We start from the raw sequence: 19,386 nt of genomic DNA on the forward strand, positions 1-19,386 counted from the left end.
AATAAAAATCATGGGAAAAAGAAAGAGTATTAAGCCCTTCCGAGGGCTTCACTTTATACCGGTGAAAGTTTTACGAGTAAATTGCAGAAAAACCACCACTTTGAGGGTTAGGTTATCAGAAAACACTTCTTTACATTTTTTTAACAAAAACACCACGTCTAGCGTAATCTTTTTGTAAAAACCATTGATCTGCGGATTCGACTCTGTTAAGTATGTTTATGACAGGTGGGCCCTGTCTGCCAGGAGCTGACTTGGAAAAAAACCGCCACGTGGGCAATTTGACTTGTCAAGAAAACTGGATCGAACTGCCGCTACCCCTGTCACAAAACTGGATCGAGCGCCGCTACCCCTGCCGGCCGCCGCTACCCCCTGTCTCGAATCAGGATCGAGCGCCGCTGCCCACGCTGGCCACAGCTACCCCCTGTCCCGAATCTGGATCCAGTGCTGATGGCCCCGCCAGCTGCCGCTATCCCGTGTCCTCGATCTGGATCGAGCGCTGATGCTCCTGCCGGCCGCCGCTACCCCCTGACCTCAGTCTAGATCGAGCCTCTGCTACCCATGTGCTCTTCTTCGCCCCCACAACGACGGCCAACGGTGGGGCCCCAAACGGTGACTACATCCTTCCATGTGCTCCTTCCCCTGCTCCTCCCGCATCGCCATGAACGGGGGCAGTGCCTGCAGGCTGCAGCTGCTCGCTCGTCATGGTCAATAAAGAAGACACGGTCAGGAGAGAAGATTCGATGCAGAGAGAGGATTCCTTGGGAATGACGCCACTGGCGGCGGCAACCCGTATGCCGAAGAGAACCAGCCAGGCGAGCCCCACGCCGCCAAGCAGGTGGTGCCCTGCCTGCGGGAGCAGGCGGTTCACCTGATGCGGAGCACATGCACAGTAGGTAGGATCTCTCCGGTGATGCAGCCGAGACGGTGTCGCCGGCGCCGGCGTGAAGTTCTGCAGCGGGGACGCATCTCCGGCACCGGCGTGAAGTTGCCAGTGACTGCATCACCAGTTTGCAACTGGGCAGCGTCCAACTCGTGTTGATGTGGCGTTTCTTGACTAGTCAAAGTGCCTAGGTGGCCTTTTCTTTCCAAGTCAGTTCCTAACTGATGGTACCCCTCTATTTCATGATTTTATGAAATAGAGAGTGATAGTGTATCTCGGTGATGCAACAAAATATGGTCATGGCAATTGGAGATTATGATTTTTTTTCTTCCATTGCAACGCACGGGCCCTTTTGTTAGTGTATATAATAATGAGTACCGTATATGCACGGGGTCATGCCCCCCATCAGGCTGGGCCCTTCTTGCCCCTACCCAGGGCCTGCCCTGCACAAGAGCTCTCCATGGTATAATTCTTGGGATTCAATCCATGATCATCTGTTATTCAAGATAGCAATTTTACTTACCCTGCTTTGGTTAAAGACCTTTGGATCCCTAACTAGAAACATTGGAATGCTCATCTCATTGACTCCTTATTTGGTACAGAAACAAAAAATATCATCAAACAGGTACCTATTATTCATACAGATGATGGTGATCTCTTATGCTGGAAACTAAGTCCTACAGGGAAATTTTCCTCAAAAAGTGCATATGAACTTTGTTTACAGGTCATGCATCAGGAAGGGGAGCCACAACCTAGAGCCATCTCCAACAGCACAAAGATGCTTTTGAAACAGGTTTTGAAGACCGAAGGCATGGCTCAAGGAATTAAGACCTCTGCATGGAGACTACTTAAGAAAGCACTCCCATCAGGTAAAAGAGCAAGTAAATACTTTAAGCATATAAGTAAGCTTTGCACTAGATGTGGTATGCAAGAAGACAATCTGCACTTTTTTTTAAGTGTCCTATTGTTAGAGCTGCCTAGTTTACAAACCATTGGTATGTCAGAATTGATTTATTAGTATGCAATGAAGATTCTTTAGACTATGTTATTTTAAAAGTTCAGAGCTCAAATCACCCACATGCTACATTAAGTAAAATTTTGACCTTTATGTGGTGTATCCAGAAATGCAGGAATGATAAGCTTTGCAAAAGAATTATACGTCTCCTTTGCAGATCCATTTTGCAGCCCAGGCAATTTCAAAAAGTTTATATTTAGAAAAGAGTTCTATGTTGCAGGAACAATCGCAAATCAGTGTACTTAACGTAGGCACACAAAGACAAGACCCTTAATCCAGGAAACTGCAGTTCAAGCTCAAAGTGCTCAATCTTTTAACATGATATGCTCTGATGCAGCATGGCAGGAAGAGGGAGATGACAACTCAACAGAAAATACACACACATGTCTTGGAATATACTTGCAGGTACTGAGGTACCGCAAAACCAAGGCGTGATACAAGCAACAATTTCAGCCACTACAACACAAGCCACTTCACCCCTACAAGCAAGAAGCGAAAGGCCTCAACCTAGCAGCAATTATTCTTGATCAACTGAAGGTGCAGGAGGCACACTCTCTACAGCACACTCTCTACAGCATTGGCAAATCAGGGAATTCATTGCAGACTTTTGTGAGATTACAGGATCAAAGAAGATTAAGGTTTTCCACACTCCTAGAACATGCAACACCAAAGCACATGAAGCAACAAAATTAGCTAGGTTCTATAACAATACAGGTCCTTACCGTTCTAGGTTTAAATGTTCCAATGAGGATCACTTTGATAGGCATTGTCCTCTAATACTGACTTTGACAGAAGTATTTTCATAGGGATATGCCATCACTCATGTAAACTATTTTAAGTGAAATGAAATGGCGCCTGGTGCGCTTTGGTTTGTTCAAAAGAAAAAAGTCAGTCTAACGGAGTTTGGGTATGCATGTCTAGAAAAGGTAAATTAAAATAATTACTCCTAACATGCAAGTAACAGTATCTAGCTTAGAGCATTTCCAGTAAGTTCCCTTTCAATTACTCCCTCCGTCCCATATTAGGTGTCGCTCATCCGTTTCAGCGACACCTAACATGGGACGGACGGAGTATTATTTTTTAGAGGGGAGGGGGGGGGGGGTAGTTGGGCCAAAAGAATTGCTTCAACAAGCCTCATAAACATGAAAGTTCGTAGGGACCCCATATAAACTGTGCAACCCTTTTTTCCCTCCATCTTGGGGAAGAAAGCCTTGTCGTAAACCTTTCCCTGAAAGTGGCGAGAGGCAACCGGTGAAATTTCACGTGGCCTTCATGCCCTCCTCAACACAAGTTACTGAGGTGCGGCCCCGCCGGCGACTCAGACCATTGCCGGCTGTGGCCCGTAACCCGGCCCCCTCCGCCAGCCCTCGCATCAATGTGTGCTCCAGCAATGTTGGTTGTGTTATTTTTTTGATAATTGTCTCCTTTATTCAATCATAGTTGCATCATTTACAATGAAGGAAATCACAGACACCTGAAGAGAACCTAGCTAACTTAGCTAATTCATGAGCTAGCTGATTGCATTCTCTAATACAATGATCAAGATGGCTCCAGCCTCCAGCAATAGAACTCGAGCTACCATCTTGCATGTATGTTTGACAAGGATTACACCTGGACAGCATTGGCAGAGGATACCTGAGCTGCGGCCAAAACAGCAGCATATTCCAAGGCGCCTGGCAAGGGCTGGGCAGCGACTGGTGGTCTTCAAGGGTACAAATATTCGAGGGGCAGAGCGGGGATGGCTCTGGGTGGTTTTTTTTTGGCTGGCAGACATGTCAAATGTCCCGACTGTCCTGAAACCTCGACCGAGTTTGGTTCCGGTAAAAAAAAACACGCAAAGAACAAGAACCCACAAGAGGCACATGATGATTTCAAATCATATAGGATCCAATATAGACGATTCACAATTCACATTACCAAGAGGTGCACAACAATGATCAAGTCTCACAACATCAAGTGCACTTTAGTTTAGGCAACAGAACAAAACTCATCACACCTCCACATGGCTAGGCAAAGAACAAAAGCGGTAGACTAAGAAGGCAACAGTACATCATTCTTCTTCCAAAGACAGACAGGTATAGAGGAAGAAATTTCTTAGCGCAGCCTCCTGGCCTCCCGCTCGGACTCGAGCAGGGTGAGGATGTCGCCCTCACGGACGGGCCCCTTGACGTTCCTCATGATGAGACGGTTCTGGTCATCCAGGAACTTGACCCTGACCTGGGTTACCTGACCCCTCGACCCCGTGCGGCCCATCACCTTGACCACCACCGCGAGCTTCACCTGCGTATCCATGCTGCACAATCCATCGCAAAGGATTGATTGCATTAGGCAAAAACCATCAGAAACAAGTAACATTCAAATGCACTTTCGAGCAGAACTGCTAGCGTACATATAATTCCATTGCAATTGAGATAGATCATACAGGAACATGTCTACTGTGTGTTGCCAGAATACATGAAAAATAGAAGCTGAAGAATGAGCTGACTGCAGGCAAGACTGAGCTTAAACAATCAAGGGGAGTGATCAGCAACAGTAAGAAGGCTCTGCTAGATGGTGCTCTGAGCCAACTGGACACATACAAGAAACTAGAATGACTCAGTCAAGTCACTATGTTGCTGAGCCTCTTCAGTCTACAGTATGATTATGGTTTCGCTGTTATACTCCACAGTCTACAGTATGAATATGGTTGGCGTAAAGATTTTTGTTAGCTACTAGTATGCAAATTAAAACTTTCATGAAGTTTTCACGCATCTCTAATGCCTGATGTATTGTTGTTTGAAGTGTCAACAAGCCATGCGGTGTAACTTTCCATGCCACTACAGTCTACAGCAATGACCCTGCCCGATCCTTTGGTGCATTTGTTACTCCATTTCATTTAATTTTACTTACTGAAATGTGATTCAGAAACACTGCAGAGTTGCCTCTGTTTAGATGCAAGTTAAGTTCAGAAACAGAAGCACTGCAGAGTTGCCTCTGTTTAGATGCAAGTTAAGTTTCAGAAACATATCATTTTCCAATAGGCAAAGCAGGAGCACCGTCAGAAACAACGAACTAATGCACCATTCAGATGCACCAACAGCTCTAGGCAAAGCAGAACCACCGCCGGAACAGCTAGCGCACAAATTCCATCGCACTTGAGATCATCCGGGAGAGCACACAAATGTCCGTGTATGCAATTGCAGACCAAAATAAAACTATAATTAACAGCCCCTGTTTTATTGCAAGTAAATTTTGCTATCTTATACTCCCTCCTCTCTGGTTTATAGATCCCGCGGGTAAATCTAGGTTGTCTATTTTACCAACATAACAATACATATCACAAAAGTTATACCGTTAGTAGAAAGTACAACAAATCTTCAGCCAGAACCAATAAGGCCCAAATAGGGCTCTGGCTCCAACCATATCATGTTTTGTTTAAACACGGTATGTTTCAATTCCTCTGCACAAATCTTGAGCAAGAACAGGGATATATATCAACGATTTTGCAAGGAAGAACCCCGAGGCTTACTTGAGATCCGAAGAGTAGCTACCGGACTAGAGACATCGGGAACTAAGCTATCAACGAAATCAACCGCAGCAACTAGATTAGCAACTAAATTCGGCACAAAAACGAAACGATAAAGATCACCGATCCGTAGAGCCACGCGTGAGGAGGCGTAGGGGAGGGAGGGAGGGAGGGGATGGGAACCTTTCTTGGGCTGCTGGCGATGGGGATCGCTGCTTCTGCTGAGACGACGGAGGCGGCGGCGCAAGCTGCTTCTCCTACAACGGACGGAGCCGGCGGCGCGGGGAGGGAGGAAATAATTCAGGGGAAAACCCTAGCGCTCGTCCGATTCTTATTTATACGCTGCCGGCGGCCTTGCACAAGATTGGCCTCGTGTGCTAATGGGCCTAAGCCAGAGCAAGCGAGCGTACATCACGAAAGTGCTATTTTGAGCTCGAGCTTAGATGCACCTGTTATCATAGCCGCTCTTTCGCGCTAAGATTCGCATCAGGGATTGTTTTTTAGTCCGTATTCTCTATAGTATGTCTGCTTTTTCACAGACTATGGCCCACTTACCTACCGCATTCATTTCGACGTCCGTCATCCCGTGCGAGGCGGCTCAGATGAATCTTTGCGTCGTGGTCCACGGCTCATCCGTTATCTTCCCAAACGGTGCCCTCCGGGGATATTTTAATGTTTCTGCACTGCGTCGCCAGCACCACCCCTTGCTCTCGAAGATTCATCTACGCCCTGCTCCTCACCCTTATCCTCTCCTTGGCGACCATGGCTGCTTCTTCTTCATCATCACAGCCAGACGAAGTGCTGCCACTGATTCCTTGCGCCAAATGCTTAAGGTGGTCACCTTCGTCTCTCGCAGCGGAACTCGGTACTACAAGTGCGTCAGGAAAGATGTAAGTGCCCGTCTTCCATGATGAACAATCACTTTTAGATCTGCCACTCCCAATCCGGTGCTGAACTTAGGATCCACGCAGGCTGGGCTATGCCAGTTCATGAGATCCACCAAGACGTACCTGCCGGAGCTGACTCGTCATGGCCTGTTGCAGCCGTATGTGCTGCAGGCTGCATCACTCCCTTGCCGTCCACCCATCCCGCCGTCTGGTCCTCTCCAGCGGAGACTAAGGCGAGAGCACAACTTCGACGACGGCGGACAGGCGGAGATTCAGCCTGCCCATGTAAGCAACCAGCCACCGCTGCAGCAGTCCACTGTTGCCCGCGCGGCGCCTCAATGCTGCTTCACTGACAGCCAGCGTACGACACTGCTCCTGGCCGGAACCAACTTCATCCTCGTCGTCGCCATGCTGAAGCAGCTAGTTTAGTGGTCAATGATCCATGTAGTATGGAGGAGTCGTCTAGTTAAGTCTTAAGTCCACTGTTTTTTAGTTTGATTATTCCACTATGTGCCTCCGGTCTAGTTTCTACTGCTCGTTTTTGTGTTCAACTCGACCATCCCGACGCATTTTGTCAGGTCATTTGTATGCCAGCATGGATATGTAAATTAACGTACTGCTCAGAGTGTTTGAGGTTCTCCAGTAATCACCGCGTCCTGTGCTGCCCATGCCGCTCTTCTAATGTTTACCCTTTTTATTCACCGGTTGGATCAGCCAGATCCTCATTAGGAGTTGGTAGATTTGGCAGCCACATATGCCTAGTTCGCTCCATAGAAATCATTTCAAACCAAGACGGATGTCCATAACTTATAATTACTTCTTCATTCACGCTTCAGATGCAGCCAATACATCTCTACATTCAGTTTCTAGCTTGAGTGTATAAGAAAATATAGGTTTCAGTGTTTAATTAGATTCAGATTCCAGAACCATCATCTACAGTCACTACGATACTAGAGATTCCGGTTCACCTATACAGTTATTGAAAACCATCATCTACTATCAGTCTCAATCCATTTTAGATGTACGTGCACTGCATCATGTGACTCCATTGGTTAGGGACTGTATATCAGGTTTAATTTCTCTGATCATGTTGCAGACCCAACATGTCCGATGAAGATAGCTGTGAAGGGGATACGGGCGATGCCAACCTACAGATTCCTAGCAACATAAATAGTGATGATTCAGCGGAGAATGATGCCACAGGCTGCTGTCCAGCACCAACATCTCGTATATCTGTCAAGCATGCTGTTGAGGTTATTCGGACATTCACTTGTTGTCCTCTGGTAAGTGTAACCAGTTGAATGTTCTGCACCCGAACCATTTTTTCATATTTCAGTTCATATATGAATAGAAATCATGGTAAAAGAGTCAGCAAGGTAAGCATGTGCACTGACCAGGATTATTATTGACCAGGATTATTGACTACGGAAACATTTGCGACCTCTGCAGTAGGCGCAGCAACTCGCCCCACATCTGCTGCCACCCACCCACACCTCACTGGCATAGTATTTCGTCTCGATGTTGGCAACTCCTGAAGATTTTTCCAATGCTTTATTGTCACACACACACACATATGAAACATGTACACAAAATTGACAAACGGATCGGTCTACGTACTATGTAGTAAGCAATGTTCCCGTCATCTGTGCTGCTGTCATCTGATTCAGAGCTTTCTGTTGGACAGATCGTTTGAACAATATTTGAGAACCTCGTTGTTTAGCCCTCCCCTTTCTTGATTTCTTGCTGCACTTACGTTTCTTCCGAATGACACATCTCCGTCCTGCAAATCAAACATGTTTAGCATCCTTGTTTAGCCAGTCATATGCTACTTCTACTCATCCCACAACAATACCTTCAGTGGTTCATTGTCTGCCCAGACCAGTCCGACAGTGGAAAAAATCGTCCAACCTCGTCTGAACTCCCACGTCTACAAAGCAAGAAAATTCATCACACGCACTTGTGAATGTGAAATCATTCTGTCAATACGAATTGAATTTTTTCCACAAATGTACCTGATGCTCTATGACCACCTGCCCCTGTTCCCTACCATGATGTGTGGTCGCCACCCTGATTTGCTTGTCAGTGGCTACACAAAAGACACAAAGACATTAGCTACCCGCAACATGGCCATCATTTCTACAAAAAAACATCTACTTGTATTTGTATCCCACTCACCATTCTGGTCATACATCTTCTGATACATACATGCAACCTGATCATCATTTGCCAACTGCTCCATTGCCTAGTCGTTAATTTAACCTCTATTTGTTTTTGGACTACGCTATGTACAACACAAATATATCTTCAGTCTTGGAAAAAAATAAGTTACTTACATTCCTCGTCCAGCTCTTTCTGGAGCTTCCTCGCACACTTCCCGTCAATGTCTAGCACACGAGGCTGTCTACAGCTATCCTCATCATTCTCATGTTTCACAGTGACATTCCTGGCTCTAGCACACTCCATGCCAATCGTTATATTTTTGCACGATGAAATTACATGTCTTCTCCCCCCATCTACAGCAGTAGCTTGCATTTCTGTGATCTCTTGCAAGATATTCCCCATTTCATTTTCATCTCCTGCCAAGCCCAACAGTTCCATTTTAATTAGTTTGTTCAGGAGATCCCTGTTTTCATTCAGTGAACACTCATCATACCTTCTGTCTGTTGCACACCAACAGATGTGGCCGTGCTACGCCCGAAGCCCGGGGGACCTGCATCAATGGCATTATGCCTTGACACAGCAGTCGTTGCATTCGCCACTTGCCTCTGATGCATTGGTCCTACATTTTTCAGCACAAACAGCATGATCAAAACATACTCACAAACAAATGGCATCCGCCCGCCAATGTATCTGCGATATACCAGCCATTATTAGAGCAGGGCATTCGCAACGACATGACCTTGTGTTCTCCACACCAGCTTTCCCCTGCATAAATTTCCGGAAATTCAGTCAATGTACAACAACTCTGCTCTGTCAGTAGCCCCAGCAAAAAAGCAAAAATTACATACTCACCGAGCAACCACAGACTATTTCCTGCATGCACTTCGTCCTCTCAACATTCAGTCGGCTCTTACTGTATCGAATACCAAAGCCCTTTTCCCATGAATACAAATTGTAAAAGTCGTATGCCTCCCCAACCGAGTCGAATGATGTGCCGACAGTTGGGGTTATTACATTCTCAGTTGGGTTTTCGGCATAGCTACGAACGGCCTTCTCAAATGCATTGGTGCGGTTTGGGCAAGGTGGGCGGCTTGGAGTTGCAGCAACGGTCCTCAACCTACAGACCATCATCCATGTATAGCTTTATTTTTGCAACATTAAGGAAACACAACATTCGAATGAGAAATTAAAAGTATTAATGCCACCACTGTACATTCTGTATGGTTGCAACAGCAACCAGACTTTAAACTGCCTCCTTAGTCTAATGTTAGCTATTTTGTCCACTGAAATTTTTCGCACCCAGTTAGCTACATGCCGTTACACTTATACTCCCTCCGTAAACTAATATAAGAGCGTGTATATCACTAAAATAGTAATCTAAACGCTTTTATATTAGTTTACGGAGGGAGTACTATTTATCTCGATGATGAAAAACCGCCTAACTGTCATTTCTCTAACTACCAGGGAGTCAGCGAACCCTGAACAAGTGCAATTACATTGCTAGCACTGGCAACTATGCTTCTAGGCATGCAACCCCCAGATCAAAGCAAAAATGCAAGAGGGTCAGCAACACTGAATACTGCAAGCTCTGCTTTCTTCATCTGGAAGCATTTGAACTTGACAACTGCCCCCACAGGCAAGCACTAGGCAAGCACTGGAACACACCACCTGCAATTTTCTGTTCTTGTTCCAGTGTCAAGCTTTGAATCCCTAGTAAACTTTTGACATACAACTATGCATCTAAACACTCAGAGGTACATCAAAGAACTCATTAATGAGGCTAGGTTCCATCGAGTGGAGACACCGAAATGTTATCTGCCAGACGTGAATTTAAGTGCCCACAGACCCAGCTAGATGAATAATTGAACTGCATATGCCTGGGTAACTACACGATGAAATCCACTACTGACCTCTTATTCCATCCAGGCGCTCGGGGGTTCATCTTCCCAGTTGACAGCTCCGAACTGGGTGGAGAACTGTCTTTCCTCTCCGCCGCCGCTTCACTGCCCGGCAAGATTTGTGCCTTCGCTGTGAAAGCCGGACCATCCGGCTCCGGTTGCGCCTGATCCAGCATCTTTTGCGACGCCACCTCAAGCTCCACTACCGTACCGACCGCTATGGGCTCCGCCACCACCGGGGCGGGCACCAAACACTCACCGACCTCCTCAAGGAAAGTGGATCTGAGGCAGGCCAAACAAAATCCATTTAGAACGACTACTTACGCTGCGTACAGAACGAAGAGGCAGTGCGGGGAAGGATTACGGCTGCCATGCTGGTCGCTGCTGCCGCCGTCGCCGCCGGAATCTGCGAGAGCTCCCAAAGTTAGGTCAACTGTGTGCTGTCGAAGGTACCGGACGGCCCATTCAATTACCGCTCAAGCCCACACACGGAACGGAAAGCAAACTTCCTGGGCCACGGATCTGACGTCTACGCGCTATCTGATCCTCGGCCCAAGTCGTCAGCGACAAACGACGTCCCAGCTCCCGTCAAAACGAGGCCCACCACACGCGCCTGTCATATACGTATTACGCTACAGTCCGCATTTTTTAACAGCCCACCGCCAGGAGTATAAACAAATGGCACAGATCCTGATGTACTTTTGAAGGGCCTAGATAAAGAGCTCATTTGAGCCCGAGCTCAATTACTCCATGTCCCGTACATCAGCCTTTTTTCGAGTCGTTTCGCTTTCTTCTATTTAAAAATCATGAATTTGGTAAACAAATATTCACAAATTAAAAAATTGCACACGAATTCAAAATATCGCTCACGAATTCTATTTCTTCTGAGAACTTGAAAAAATCATGAATTCAAGCATTGATCGCGGATTTGAAAAGAAAATGTTCATGTATTCAAAATATTTCTTAAAAAACCTAAAAATGTGTGCAGATTTCAAAAAAATATTCATGAAAACTAAAAGCTAATCAGAAATTTGGAAAATGTTCATGGATCCAAAAAATGTCCGTGGATATGAAAAATGTCCATGAAATCACAAAATGTATGCAAACAAATTCTGTAAAAATGTGAAAAAAAATATTATTTTTAAATAATTTTAAATTGTGAGTAAAATTTTGCAAACTCCGAACCTTTTTTGGAAATTCAAACACTTTTTTGATGAAACATGAACATTTTTAAAATTGTAAATTATTACTGAAATTTCATGTAATTTAAAAAAAACTAAATATTTTGAAATAAACAAGGACAATTTTTTGAACCCAAAGATTTGTGGGAAAAGCAAACAATTTCGATATTTTAAAAAAAATGTGAAAAAGACAAAATTGAATTTTTAAAATATTTGTCAAAAAAGAACCAAAAAAGAAAAAAAAGACAAATAAATCAAAGAAAATAAAAAATTAAAACCACAAAGAGAACCAGTAAAGAAATGAAAAAAACGGGCAGGAACCGTCTAGAAGATTCAACCGATAAAACCGGCATGGGCCCCAAACCGTCTAAAAGATTCAACGTCGAACCAGCTAATCACTCCCATTTGCCTCTTAATGGGCCAGCCTGACTTGGACGATGAACGGCCGATTGGATGGATATCTATCGCTATACATAGGAAATCATTAGTTAAGGGTTATCCATTGCAAACATTACTCTCCATCTTCTCAGGTGCTGACAAGTGACACACTACATGTACACCATTTGATTACAATAAACATAGGCCATGACTTTTATAGGTGAATGCGAACAGAATAATGGGTGTGATACACCCATCCTCTATGCCCTCCTCCTCCTCGTCGGCATCGCGAACAGGCTGTCAACGCACGTTCACCGCTACCCTGGAGCAGAAGTTTGCTCGCAAGACTGTTGCCTAACCATCTATGCTTTGTTATGCGAGTCATCCACTACGCCTCATTGTTGTTTTCACTAAAAGAAGAATAGAAGAACATAATGAGCAGGGGAGAAAATGAAGAATAGGGGGGCCATAGCCCCCACCCCCTCGCATGCTCACGTTATCTGTAGGCGTCGGCCCTCGTTGGGATATGCAATGCATGCTGTATTCCAGCTCGGTAAACGACAGGTTATTTAATGGTTGGCACTGACGGGAAGAGACATCGTTTGTACAGTGCAGGCGACAGACGTTGATGCACCAACGCGCAAGCATGCAGACCAGTCACTAAGTACATGTTTATCAGGGGAGATCACAAACTAAATCCCTGCGCATGGGTCTACTTTGGTTTCTCTTAACATGCTTTGTACCTGTATAATATTAATAAAGCGGTGGTTTCTGTTCCAAATTGTTATGTGTTGCCAGAAAACATGATCTCTGGACATCCAAACGTCTGCTCTTTTTTTGAGGAAACTATACATCTGCTCTCGTGTTGACTGCATTTTGGGTTTCTTAGTTATTTTTATTAATCACAACGCATGCAAGCTCGGAGGCCGGGAATGGCTACCACAGTTGTTTATGTCCATCTAACATCTAGGTTGACCACTGGGGCCTAGCTGCCAGACATGCAACAAGTTGTTTTAACAACCAAGCCTTGTTTGGATATATGCTTGTTTAGCTGAACTAGTTTTCCGTAAACCCATCTACTCCCTCCGTTTTAAAATAGATGACCCAACTTTGCATTAACTTTGTACTAAAGTTAGTACAAAGTTAAGTCATCTATTTTGGAACGGAGGGAGTAACAGTCTAACAAACTAAAATCATGTTTGGCCCCTCCAACAAAAACATGAATAAGAAAATTCCGTTTCCGTAGGAAACTACGTTTTATCAAAAACGAATATTACTCATTTTTCTGAAAACATGATTACAGAAAACTTGGCGTAACTGTTTTTTTTCTCTCTCCGCTCCATCCCCAACAAACTCAGTAGCGCCAACTTTGCCTTCTTTACCTCAACATGCATTATGGCAAATTAACATCATCATCCCTCTCTCTTGTTTTTTTTTTGTGAAGCTACTAGATGACGATCGTACAAAACAAGAGACAAGGTGACACAGCAAACTGGCGCAAGCAGGGTGCCACTAGATTCAACACATAACTCTATCAAGAACTCTAGATGGGTACCGTCATAATGCTGCATGTGTAGACGGCGCCGTGACAGTATGCTACCGTTTATCTGACACACGCGTCTCCATTTGTACGCGTTGGGGGAGCAGGCAAGCCCGTGCTCTCTATCGCTGCTCTATAGAAGTAGTCCATTTTTTTAATTGTTTTATCATAGTAATGCATTTGCTGCGCTGCAATTTCGTTAGTGTGATTTGGTCTTGTTAATTATGTTGTGATTTGCTTGAGAATTATCTTCTTATTTGCTTGGGAATCATGATGTTATTTGCTTCAGAACTGAAGTAATCTAATTTGGTCATGCATGCAAAAACGCTGAGGTGTGTCATTCAATTCTGATCTTGTTAGATTTGGTCATGTAAGAAAACTGTGACTTGGCCTTGTTAGTTTTTCTTCATCCGAGGGTAGAAAGGCCAAAAGATTCACACATAAACAACACATTCCAAAAGATTCACAGTTTCGGGAACACAAAGCAACAAATGGATCCAAAATACATCACACACATTGATTCAGAGAAAAATGGTTCATTCCTGATCACAAAGAAACCCATTCATACATTTCTGAGCACAAACAACACATTGATTTATTCCGGATCACACCAAAATATTGATTCGGAGATAATTGACATAGACAAGCTCAAAGGTACATGGAATTGGTCCAGCACTGCCTGGTAGCTGGATGTGGAGAAAGAGTAGCCTGCCTCCTTGGCCAATGGATGATTTCATTGAACGTACAATTACAGCCGTTGGAAAAAACCCGCACATACTTTTCTTCAGTGCAGAATCCTGGGACCTTGTTAGAGACGACATCCGTACTCTAGTGAGTAGCCTATCAGCACCGGAACCCTATGAGACCTCTGCGGCGGTTGCCTCTGCCCGACAGCCTGGGCGTCCTCACCAAGGTTGCCTCCTCCTCTTCATCAGCACATCTCCTAGACTAGGATCCATCCTTCTAGGTTTGTTGTAGGTTGTGGGGGAGGTATGGTGGCTAGGGTAAATAGTGTTCTGGCTGGACTGGCTGAGGGTGGACTTGGTTTATATTGATGGTCTAGAGGGGGATGGGTGGCTGTGATATTTGTCGTTTTCTTAAAACTAATAAAAATATCCCATTCAAAAGTTCATTTGGCAAATTCCAGGAAAAATCCTTGAGCTTCCCTTGTACATAGAACTAATATGCTTCCATGCATCTTTTGCAAGAGCCTTCGAGTGGCAAGGAAGCATGGAGAATGAACAAGGCGGATGCATTGAGTTGCTTGTTCACTTCTTTTCTTGGTGACAAGTTTCTTGGATCATATGCATGATATCCTTCTTCAATGATCCTCCAAAGTTGTGTTCAATGATCCTTCTTCAATGAACTGTTCAAATGATACTTAATTAGAACCCAATTAGCTAAGTTGGTTAAATCAAGCTTAGGAGGAGGGCCAAGGTTGTTTATGTGAGGCGAGGGAATCAAACCACCATAGACCCGAGGAGGGGCAAATGCGGAATGGACGCCCGATCCAACTTTCCCATGGGAAGGGTTAGACCCCATGCCACTAGTCGCATCCTTGGCAGAGTCAACATCCACGCTCGAGGAGGAAGTACTCCCTCCGTTTCTTTTTAGTTCACATATAAGGTTTGGTCAAAGTCAAATTTTGTAGAGTTTGACTAACTTTATATTAAAAAATATAAACAATCACAATATGAAATTAATATCATCATATGCACCACAAAACGTATTTTCATACTATATAATTTTAGTATTGTAGATGTTCATATTTTTTTATATAAATTTGATCAAACTTTATGTAGTTTGACTTTGACCAAATCTTATATGCGGAGTAAAAACGGAGGGAGTACCAACTACCTTCACAAGAATGGTAGCGGCAGTTGGCAAGCCCAATAGGAATTCTTGCAACAACCCTTTGACCTCAACAGGCATGGATCATTTAAGTCCATTCATGGACACATACAAAACCACGGGTGACAATCGTGTTGTCCGAAAACCACTTGTTGAGGTCGAAGTTGTGGTTGTTGTTGGTACTCCCTCCGTTTTTATTTACTCTGCATATTAGAGTTGACTGAAGTCAAACTTCATAAAGTTTGACCAAGTTTATAAAAAACAATATAGACATTTATCATAATAAATTTATACGATGTGAAAGTACATTCAGTAATAAATCTAATGTTGTTGATTTGTTATTGTATATCTTAATATTTTTGTTTATAAACTTGGTCAAAGTTTGAAAAACTTGACTTTGACCAATGCTAATATGCGAACTAAATAAAAACGGAAAGAGTATTACAAAGAGCAGGGAGTATTATAAAGAGCAAACGCTAAGACCTCACCGCCAGGATTCAGGTCCAAGATCAAAGAATCAGACGTAAAGAGGAATTAAGTGTCATGTCCATCAGCACACCAAATCACTAATCATAGTTCTAGTGGAATCTCATATGAGTTTTTACAAGCACATGATGATTTAACAAGTAGAAACGATCAGATTTATACCACCAGCACTCAAATCATGGGATCCAATATAGTCGATTCACATTACCCAGAGGTGTGCAACAATAACATCAAGTGCATTTTAATTTCGGCAACAGAAGGAAACTCATTACATCTCCATAGCCAAGGCAAAAGACGAAAGCAGTAGAGTAAGAAGGTAACAGCACATCATTTCAGGAGTACTTCCGAAGACAGACAGGTGAAGAAAGAAAGTGCTTAGCGCAGCCTCCTGGCCTCCCGCTCAGACTCGAGCAGGGTGAGGATGTCACCCTCCCGGACAGGCCCCTTGACGTTCCTCATGATGAGACGGTTCTGGTCATCCAGGAACTTGACTCTCACCTGGGTCACCTGACCCCTCGACCCGGTGCGGCCCATCACCTTGACCACCACTGCGAGCTTCACCTGGGTGTCCATGCTGCACAAACCATCGCAAGGGATTGCATTAGGAAAGAACCATCGGAAAGAAATAACTAATCGACTGTTCTAGGCCTAGAACAGCCAGCATACAACTCCATTGCAGTTGAGATAGATCATACATACAAGAGAGAGCACACAAATGTTCCTTACTATTTGGAACATGTCAACTGTGTGCCCAAAGGAGAAACACTTCATCAAAAACAGAAACCGGAGAAGTTATTGGTCTAAAACCGGTGTTAAAAAAACAGATAGATCTACTGGTCCAGACACTGAATTCGAACGAACAACAGTTATTAACACTCCCAGGGAGTGACTTGTTTCCTGCTTCCACAGTTGTTTCCACACTTTGGACTAAACGGCTACTTGTTTGCAGAAAATGCTACTGGTTCTGGGAGGCAGTTCAAGAACCGTCAGCTCCATAGTTACCGCAACAATTCTCCAGCACTCTAGCACCACCAGGAGTTCAGTCTGACCACGAGGATCTGCATCTGATCGAGGAGAAGATCAGGGACCTCGAGAGGGCCAGGGATACGTTGAAGATCAGGAACATGAAGAATGAGCTGACTGGAGCCAACACCGAGCTTAAACATTCAAGGGAAGTGATCAGCAACAGCGAGAAGAAGGCTCTGCTAGATGGTGCTCTGAGCCAGCTGGACGCGCACAAGAAACTATTGAAATGTGATTCAGAAACACCGCAGAGTTGCCTCTGTTTAGATGCAAGTTAAGTTTCAGAAACAGAAACACTGCAGAGCTGCCTCTGTTTATATGCAAGTTAAGTTTCAGAAACATATCATTTTCCAACAGGCAAAGCAGGAGCACCATCAGAAACAACGAGCTGATGCACAATTCCAATGCACTAACTGTTCTAGGCAAAGCAGACGCACCGCCAGAACAGCACTTCCATTGCACTTGAGGGCACAGAAACGTCCATGAATGCAGATCAGAATAGAACTAAAATAAACAGCCCCTGTTTCGCAAGTAAATGGGCTATGTTATACTCCCTCCTTTCCGGTCATAAATCTAGGTTAAATTACCAACATAATACTGTACGTCATACACCACAAAATCTTATACCATTTGAAAGTAGAACGAATGGTCAGCAAGAACCAGTAAGGTCCAAATATGGCTTCAGCTAAACTATGTTTTGCACACAATAAGGTCCACCGATTCCTCCTGTGCACAAATCTTCAGCAAGAACAAGGACATATGTATCAACGATTTTGCAAGTAAGAACCCCGAGGCTTATTTGAGATCTGAAGAGCAGCTACCAATATCAGTACAAAGCTGCCTATGGTCGAAATATGGCTCCAACTAAATTATGTTTTACACAGAATAAGATGTAATTCCCCCTCAATACAAATCTTCAGCAAGAACTACCCCGAGGCATATTTCGAGATCTAAAGAGTAGCTACCAATATCGGCACAAAGAGTGGAAAATGAAGCAAGCATCTCTCAGAATCATCAACACGCCACAAAGCTAGACATGTCGGGAACTAAGCTACCAACGGAATCAATCACAACAACTAAATCGATCCAGCACAAAAAACGAAACGAAAAAGCCCAGAGATCCGTGGAGCCACGCGTGAAGAGGCGTAGGGGAGGGAGGGAGGGAGGGAGGGAAGAGATAGGAACCTTTCTTGGGCTGTTGGCGATGGGGGTAGGGGGAGGCGGCGGCGACGGAGGAGGCGGCGCAAGCTGCTTCGGCTACAACGGACCGGGGGCGGCGGCGCAGGGACAGGGAGGGAGGAAATAAGAGAGGGTAGAACCCAAACCCTAGCGCTCGTCCAGTTGTTGGGTTGCGCTGCCGGCGGCCTTGGTTGGGCTCCTGGTCCGTATGCGAGCAAATGGTCTGTTGGGCCTAAAGCCCAAACAGGTGCAGCTTTACTTTAGTAGATCCACTTTCTTCTTTGCCTATGTTTGCCTCAAAAAAATATTCTTTGCCTATGTCTCTAAAAAAATGTATCTACTAAAATTTGCTCCAAAAAAAAAGTCTCTAAAAAAAATCTTCTTTGCCTAAAAAAAATACACTTTCTTCTTCTGCTGAAAAAAGATACACTTTATTTTTCTTTCTTTCATAGTTTGAGAACAAAGCCGATACCCCTGCAATAGTTCAGGGACGAACAGTACACTTCATTCACTCTATGTGCAATATACTCCTACGCAATAATGTTCAAAACCACAGACATGTGTTACATTTGAACTAGAAGAAATATTGCTACAATGCATCACCATGTGACCATTTATTGGTGTAAATGAAAACCAAAGGACCGGGGTTCTGATTTTTTTTAATTTAATATAAGGGCATTTCGATTTGAAATTGAGTAAACCTTTTTTCTTTTCTTCTAATAACTAATTGAGAAGCACCCCTAACACGCTAACAAAATGAACTGTGCATTGAAAGTTTTCCATCTTTTTTTCTGGGCAAACCTGCACATTGACCGATCCCAGAGAAATAATTGAGAAGCTCATCGTCGGAGTTCATCACAGCTTTCGTTCACGTCGCCGTGGAGCCTGGGAACGTGCCCTAGTTGCCCGGACAGTAAAATCGCCCCTAGTCACATGCTTGATCATTGTACATAATTCTTTCATGCTCTGCTTTCTTTCTGCTCTACTTGCTGTTGCTCACTCTACAGGATGCAGCGGCGATGCGCTCCCTGATTTTCATGCACATTATTCTACTTACAAGCCTGCCGGTGAATAGAGGCTCTACGGAAACAACCAACATGTCTGGCGGTAAACTTTATAATCGAATGATGCTCCTAAGGACCAGGTTTCTTTGGGAAAAGCAGATAAAAAAAAAAGTGCAACGACCTTATCATCCGACAGTTTGTCAAGAACGTAACAGTTCAGACAAAAACATATATAATAACGCCGTTCAGCCCCAGTTATCTCAATTTGTAGAAAAATGAGACCCCGTATGATCGGATGCATTCACGCACACCCTGAAACAGGTTGATGCATAAAGTATGGGAAGCCATTGATCTTCTTCCCATCAGGACCTTCAGTCGAAGAGACCATTGGCAACGTCC

The 19,386-nt window shown here is 44.3% G+C and overlaps 4 protein-coding genes and 1 long non-coding RNA gene across 6 annotated transcripts; 1 reads left to right on the plus strand and 4 right to left on the minus strand.

Moving 5' to 3' along the window:
* Window positions 1-3,752: 3,752 nt before the first annotated feature.
* LOC119278978 (40S ribosomal protein S28) lies at window positions 3,753-5,741 on the minus strand. Its single transcript, XM_037560381.1, has 2 exons — window positions 5,584-5,741; window positions 3,753-4,188 (listed from the first exon to the last, which is right to left on the minus strand). The coding sequence occupies exon 2, from the start codon at window positions 4,185-4,187 to the stop codon at window positions 3,990-3,992; it is 198 nt and encodes a 65-aa protein (XP_037416278.1). The 5' UTR covers window position 4,188; window positions 5,584-5,741; the 3' UTR covers window positions 3,753-3,989.
* Window positions 5,742-5,877: 136 nt separating this feature from the next.
* On the plus strand, window positions 5,878-7,509 carry LOC119278980. 2 transcript variants are annotated; one of them, XM_037560384.1, is made up of 3 exons: window positions 5,878-6,290; window positions 6,372-6,572; window positions 7,384-7,509. In XM_037560384.1, the coding sequence occupies exons 1-3, from the start codon at window positions 5,922-5,924 to the stop codon at window positions 7,399-7,401; spliced, it is 588 nt and encodes a 195-aa protein (XP_037416281.1). In that variant the 5' UTR covers window positions 5,878-5,921; the 3' UTR covers window positions 7,402-7,509. The 2 variants fall into 2 exon arrangements, with proteins under 2 accessions (XP_037416281.1, XP_037416280.1); XM_037560383.1 differs by lacking the exon at window positions 7,384-7,509 and having other exon boundaries at window positions 6,372-7,169.
* Window positions 7,472-8,332, minus strand: LOC119278981. Its single transcript, XR_005138022.1, has 5 exons — window positions 8,300-8,332; window positions 8,140-8,214; window positions 7,905-8,067; window positions 7,682-7,818; window positions 7,472-7,593 (listed from the first exon to the last, which is right to left on the minus strand). It is a non-coding gene; the product is annotated as an uncharacterized LOC119278981 (long non-coding RNA).
* Window positions 8,333-8,379: 47 nt separating this feature from the next.
* LOC119278979 lies at window positions 8,380-10,841 on the minus strand. The gene is made up of 7 exons (XM_037560382.1): window positions 10,710-10,841; window positions 10,358-10,627; window positions 9,300-9,564; window positions 9,149-9,212; window positions 8,941-9,066; window positions 8,621-8,863; window positions 8,380-8,517 (listed from the first exon to the last, which is right to left on the minus strand). Exons 2-7 carry the CDS (start codon window positions 10,519-10,521, stop codon window positions 8,507-8,509), a joined length of 873 nt encoding a protein of 290 aa, XP_037416279.1. The 5' UTR covers window positions 10,522-10,627; window positions 10,710-10,841; the 3' UTR covers window positions 8,380-8,506.
* A 5,079-nt stretch (window positions 10,842-15,920) lies between these two features.
* Window positions 15,921-18,123, minus strand: LOC119278982 (40S ribosomal protein S28). Its single transcript, XM_037560385.1, has 2 exons — window positions 17,990-18,123; window positions 15,921-16,355 (listed from the first exon to the last, which is right to left on the minus strand). The coding sequence occupies exon 2, from the start codon at window positions 16,352-16,354 to the stop codon at window positions 16,157-16,159; it is 198 nt and encodes a 65-aa protein (XP_037416282.1). The 5' UTR covers window position 16,355; window positions 17,990-18,123; the 3' UTR covers window positions 15,921-16,156.
* Between the last annotated feature and the right edge of the window lie 1,263 nt (window positions 18,124-19,386).

Source organism: Triticum dicoccoides, chromosome 3B (assembly GCF_002162155.2).
Source record: "Triticum dicoccoides isolate Atlit2015 ecotype Zavitan chromosome 3B, WEW_v2.0, whole genome shotgun sequence".
Taxonomy (NCBI): domain Eukaryota; kingdom Viridiplantae; phylum Streptophyta; class Magnoliopsida; order Poales; family Poaceae; genus Triticum; species Triticum dicoccoides.

Coding starts and splice junctions, on each gene's coding strand:
- LOC119278978 (XM_037560381.1), bottom strand. CDS start 4,187: ATGGATACGCAGGTGAAGCTCGCGGTGGTGGTCAAGGTGATGGGCCGC.
- LOC119278980 (XM_037560383.1), top strand. CDS start 5,922: ATGTCTGCTTTTTCACAGACTATGGCCCACTTACCTACCGCATTCATT. Junction 6,291..6,371: donor ACAAGTGCGTCAGGAAAGAT/GTAAGTGCCCGT, acceptor GGATCCACGCAG/GCTGGGCTATGCCAGTTCAT.
- LOC119278979 (XM_037560382.1), bottom strand. CDS start 10,521: ATGCTGGATCAGGCGCAACCGGAGCCGGATGGTCCGGCTTTCACAGCG. Junction 9,565..10,357: donor GCGCCTGGATGGAATAAGAG/GTCAGTAGTGGA, acceptor GATGGTCTGTAG/GTTGAGGACCGTTGCTGCAA. Junction 9,213..9,299: donor AAATAGTCTGTGGTTGCTCG/GTGAGTATGTAA, acceptor AAATTTATGCAG/GGGAAAGCTGGTGTGGAGAA.
- LOC119278982 (XM_037560385.1), bottom strand. CDS start 16,354: ATGGACACCCAGGTGAAGCTCGCAGTGGTGGTCAAGGTGATGGGCCGC.